The sequence below is a fragment of the Eleginops maclovinus genome, chromosome 4 (assembly GCF_036324505.1).
Source record: "Eleginops maclovinus isolate JMC-PN-2008 ecotype Puerto Natales chromosome 4, JC_Emac_rtc_rv5, whole genome shotgun sequence".
Taxonomy (NCBI): domain Eukaryota; kingdom Metazoa; phylum Chordata; class Actinopteri; order Perciformes; family Eleginopidae; genus Eleginops; species Eleginops maclovinus.
In genome coordinates, this window is record NC_086352.1 from 12,920,746 (window position 1) to 12,926,408 (window position 5,663).

The 5,663-nt window shown below is 37.7% G+C and overlaps 1 protein-coding gene across 1 annotated transcript; it reads left to right on the top strand.

The window, feature by feature from the left end:
* Nucleotides 1-442: 442 nt before the first annotated feature.
* Nucleotides 443-4,256, top strand: LOC134862670 (keratinocyte-associated protein 3). Its single transcript, XM_063880683.1, has 6 exons — nucleotides 443-602; nucleotides 1,536-1,720; nucleotides 2,396-2,455; nucleotides 2,565-2,762; nucleotides 2,937-3,071; nucleotides 3,268-4,256. Exons 1-6 carry the CDS (start codon nucleotides 590-592, stop codon nucleotides 3,328-3,330), a joined length of 654 nt encoding a protein of 217 aa, XP_063736753.1. The 5' UTR covers nucleotides 443-589; the 3' UTR covers nucleotides 3,331-4,256.
* Nucleotides 4,257-5,663: the final 1,407 nt, after the last annotated feature.

A 5,663-nucleotide genomic window follows, 5' to 3' on the forward strand; every position in this document is an offset into this window, starting at 1 on the left:
TAAAAAGATTGCTTATGACAATGTATAATGGTGGGATGTAATTATGTATGTCCTCAAGTATTCCTGCCAAATATACTTAAAATGTATGTGTTTTAGTATTTTACTTTTTGCTAAATAATACCTCTACTCCACTACATCTCAAAGGCAAATACTGTAGTTTTTAATCCATTTGTCTGACAGCTTCAGTTTATTTTTTCCCCTTACTATCCGAAAAAAATATGAACCCCCATATGTCTTGAATTGAAGTTTCCATAAAGATATATTTGTTTAAAAGGAAGCGTAAAAATCTACGAGTTAAGCTAGTGTAACTCTTAAATTTGAGTATTTTTACTTAAGGTGAATATCTGAATAGTTGATCCATCAGTGTTTGTGAAAACGTCAGTATAAAGTCGCTTGAGGTAAATTATTCATGCCTGTTGCGCCCCTCAGCGTCTAGCACGCTGCAGGTAATTCACAGGTGAGTCCTGACGTCATACAGGAAGTGGCCTGCGGCACGGTGGAGTTTCTGCTTCTCTGTTGAGCCATTGTTTTTGCTTGAAAATAACGGTCATTATATTTTTCAAAGGGAAAGGCCAGACACGGTGGAGAGATGTGCACTTTTGGTGAGTGTTTCTATCATGATTCGTACCTAGAAATATCGCTTTCATCGTCACTAAGCTTGTCTGTCCGGCGCTGAATGTTCCCTCCACGGTACACTGACTGCAGGCCTGCAGGAAGGAGGATGGTTTCGATTTTCAAACTGCACATGTAACGTGTTGGTGCGCGTTAAACAATAATTACTCTGGTTTATACTTCGAGGAAAGGAGCTGTCACCAGTGAAAAACACTGACAAAAGAAAGAGGCTAATAATTAAAACGCTTTTTAAATATCACGTAGGCCTATGCCCTCTGCTTCCCCACATCTCTGTGACTCACAAGGCTCACAGTCAGTGCGAGACTTTCTATGCAAATGGTAGCAGTCCGTTAGCAGGAGCTGTTCATGTTCAAGGGAAAACGGTTTATAATTGTGTTGCTCTGGAATTGAAGCTGCTTATATCACTAAAAAATACTTTAAAATATAATAAAATGAAGTTAAAGCATAAGTCTTAACTTGATGCAAGTGTGAGGTTTGTGATGTGTTATATCTGCATGCTTCTTGGTCTAATAATTCATTTAAGTCTTTTTGATAATGTCGATTAAAAATATACTGCATGTACACATGTGTATTTAATTAATGTAGGCACATAAATGGATGCATCATAACAATAAGAAATGTACATTCGGAAGCATGTCCTTTTTATATCAAAGACAGAAATGCATATCGTTATTTAGGGTTACATTAGAGAATGAATGGTCATATATATATAGTCATTAGACTTTTAAGATATCCAATATTTAAAATCACTATCAGTCCTTCAATATCATAGACTCTATGTGTCTATACAGAGAATGAACTCTCAGAACTAAAACTCCCGTTGCTTTGAAGCTGCATGCTAATGGTAATCTATATCTCATAATGATTGGAGGTATTGTATCGCTTATATTTCTGTCATCCAGATAAGGAGAAAGGGCCAAGGAGGCTGATGAAGAAGGGATTAACGCTCATCCTGGTCGGCCATATTAACTTCATTCTTGGTGCTATTGTCCATGGCAATGTCCTCCGCCACATTTCCAAACCAGACAAGCACATCTCCACTGAGTACACTGTCGCCAACATCATCTCTGTCACCTCTGGCCTGCTGGTAAGTCCTTATTTAAGCCGTTCATCCTTTTGTTTCAACGTCAAATCTGCAGCATGTGCCAAGAGGCTTAAGGTTTGCAGAACCTTTAAAAGAAAAGCAATCCTGATCTGAGTTTTTAACATGAATTTGGGGAGTTATCAAGAACTGTTGAATTCCTGTACTCTCTGCATCGGACTAACACGTATTCACCTGCATTAAACCTCAAAGTGATTTGCACTGTTAGCTCTTTAAAGTTTTGGTTTTTTTTTCTCGGCAATCAAGACTGAACTTGCCTGTTTTAAAGGAGCTGGTGTTTCAAACCAGTTACTCATTGCTCCAAGGCAGATTTCATCACAATGAGGTATACGGTAAACTGTCAGATGTTTATGATGAGAGGGTGTTAATGTCCAATTTCTTTGAAATGTATTCAACACTATTATGTAGTCATAGGGTATTACATGTTTTATAGGTAGTACAGACATGACAATAAAGACAAGTAACACAATATATCTTACCAGCACTGTTTTCCCTTTATCTCTCATTTACTGACTCGTTTCTTTCTATTTGTTTGAGCCTTACATCCAAATGAATAATGCAGCCTCACATCTTCGGTGCCATGATTATTATTTGTGGCACATAAATTAATAAACCCTACTCTGTGGCTGAAACAATCATTTTGTTGTTTGAATCTTCTAGAGCATTGCGGCAGGGATTATTGCCATTGTGGTGTCAAGGAATCTTCATGTGTTAAAACTGGTGAGAATTTAATTTGTTTTCAACTGCTGATATTATCACTCCAATAATTCATTCTGTCTCTGCTCAATAGTCACCGCCTGGCCTGTTTTTGTATGATTAATTTCTCCAGCAAATAGGACTTCTAATCGCATCATTCCTGAACGCCCTGCTGTCTGCAGCATGCTGCACTGGGCTCCTATTGGCCATTAGCATCACTGTGGCCAACAATGGTGCAGGTTTGATGATTGGCTGCAACGGCACAGAGGTGCCCATCAACGCTCGGTCACCTGTCAGTGCCCGGTGCCCGTTTGATACGACACGAATCTATGTGAGTCTAAACATTCCCCTTATGTGTCCCCATCACTGTCTAGCATTGTTTGTCTTTGTCTGATTGCTGCAACATTTGAAGGGTAAAATTCAAAAGAAGCATGTGAGTATTGCACAGTTGAATAAATGATGCAGATTTATTTCTTACATTGTCCTCTACATTCCTGTCTCTCAGGACACCACCCTGGCCATGTGGATCCCTTGTGCCTTCTTGGCGGCAGTTGAGGCTGGCCTGTCGGTATGGTGCTTCATCGTTGGATTGGCCCTCAGAGGGCTGGTCCCCTGTGGGAAAAGCTACATCAAAGAGCAGGTGTGTGTGTCTTTGTGTGGGGGGGTGTAACTAAGGTGTGTGTATGTCTGAATCTCTGTCTGACTCGGATGTGCACTCGGTCTATCTCAAAAATACACACAATTGATTCACATAGGTCAAAAGAACATGCTAACCCACTGGCTGACGATAACGCAGACTTTGCACAACCCTTATCCTTACTTTCTTTTTCTTCCAGTTTGTGGAAGGAGCTCCCCACAGCCAACGCCTGATTGGAAAGCGTTTAAACCCTGATGCCTAACTTAACAAAAAGCAGGAAGGACCACACTCCGTGTAAACAAGCACAGCCAAATCCCAAAAAGGCATTGCTGCACCTGTATTGAGAGTAAATGTCAGACAGTCAGCTAGGTGAGTGTCACTGTGGAGTAGAAATGGAATCAGATTTAAGAAACTGTTCTTTGCTTTGCAGTATCATACAGCCACAAACCCAGGTTCACAGATGGGTAACCAAACTGTATTTGTTTTGTACCAGCTTACATTGTGTGTTAAGGTGAGCAGAATACAGTACCTGATGGAACCATAAATGGTATATTATTTTACGGCAACATATCCAAAGAAATACTTTCAACAATGTACTTTTCATAAGTAGGTGCAGGTATTTTTGTGCAGATAATGGGAGTAAGTATAGGTATGTGGAAGCTTAAATATAAAAATGAAGTCTTATCCGTTTCCAGCCATGACTGTTGAGTTTTAATGGTCCAAATATGCAATATCTTTCTGTATGAATAAACTTTAGTTTATGAAGAAAACACTTTTTTATATCCAGCAAAATTATGTTAGATGAATTTAGGAATATTTTATGTTTTTATTAATTCAAATTTTTTGCCAAATGTATTTGTTTTTTCTTAGTGCTTGATGTTTTTATTATTTGACAATTTCTACACAAGACACTCAATTGCATCAGAGATGCATTCAACAAATCATATCAGTCAATGTTTGCATATAAACATGTTTAATTCCAACAGATATTTACGGTAAATTCTAACTGTTCAATTGTAAATTATTATGTGAAATTAAATAATCAAAATGCTTGATTTGTTTGCTATATAAACTAATCTTATTATGCAGATCTAGTCTTTGGCCTTAATTCATTTGGTAGGCTAAATGACACAAGTTGTTTCTATATTTAGATCATTTGAAATACAACTGCAATTGTTGACATGTTCATTTGAGTTTCCACTGTGGTTTCATGTTGCACACACATTTTTTGTTAACCTCTTTACTTAAAGTTCAGATGGCTAAAATGCAGTGCCATGTGGAAATTAAAGGTAAATAAACTGCATTGATGCATAGCTATGTGGATTGAGTGCATTTGTGAATATAGTATACATTCACTTAAGGCACTCAATCCACATAGCTATAGTATACTGTGGTTGAAGCAAGTGGGGTCATATTAAGAGGTTAAACCAGTATGTGGGACAGCAGTCTTAACTGGCACAGACCCCCCACAACTCAAGGCCGAAGAAGATCAGATCAGTGGTGAAACGGTTAATCTAATGCCATGCTCAATTGTGTGGAAGGGAATCATAGCACGCGATACTAATCCTCAGGCTGTCAGGGATAAATATTGACATAGCACTGACTGATACAATGACAACAAATCTGTTTGGCCATTTCCTGTGAAGTTATTGATCTCCAATATCTGAGGTTTATGTACAATGCAGTCCTTTTATAAATGTACCACAATGAATAGTTAATCCTAATCATTGACCCGTAAAGCAAATCAATAATTTGTCAAAGGAAATTTATTTAACTTACATTTTTGGTTATAAAATGAGCTTATGTTATTTTCTTTAAATGTATTTACTTGAAAACCTACTTCTTCTTTTTTTACGCAAAGAGTTTAAGTAATGGAATACTTAAAGTAGAATAACCAGGCTAAATTAATAATCAAAAAATTACCAAACTTTTAATTTAGGTTCCTGAAACAACTTGAGCAGGACAGCCCGATAGCACACAATGTGTTTCCGTCTTTCAGCCTATAGCTGTAAACTAATGGGTGTGAAAGGTTATTAATCTGTTGCCTGGTTTTCAAGTTTAAACACATTTCGATGCACTGTTCATTTCATTGCTTGCTTTATGGTTTTCTAGCTTTTAATGTATACTTTTTAATAAAAAATGGTACCTTTTTTATATACCTGTGTGCTTTAATCTGGCACAAACTTAGTTTTCCTCGCTTGTGCCTTGAAATGTGAAAGTACACCCATAGAATTTAAATGTCCTATAAAGGTTGATTTTAATGTTAACATTAAGAAAAAACACTGCATGTCGCCCTCTTTTAAGACGGAGAAAAATCAAGTATTATATTTTTAAACACCCTTCTGTAAGCATTTAAAAGCGTATCTTATTCTTGGTCAATCTGCCCTTTTATTATAACAAAATACGCAGTTTCTCTCCAACCAAAAGCTATTTACTACCATGTCTAGTCTATCGATATTGTCAGTCATTTATACAGTAAGCCTGCAGCATGCAACATCCAGTACGGCCAATTTTTTCACATCTCCCTGCGCGGGCACGATGAATTCGCGGGCACGGTATGTCTGCTGCACGCTGCTGCAGGCAACCAGCTGCAAA

Excerpts from the sequence above, each read along its gene's own strand:
- LOC134862670 (XM_063880683.1), top strand. Across the intron at positions 1,721-2,395 it reads CTGTCACCTCTGGCCTGCTG|AGCATTGCGGCAGGGATTAT; the intron begins GTAAGTCCTTAT and ends TGAATCTTCTAG. Across the intron at positions 2,456-2,564 it reads ATCTTCATGTGTTAAAACTG|CAAATAGGACTTCTAATCGC; the intron begins GTGAGAATTTAA and ends TAATTTCTCCAG.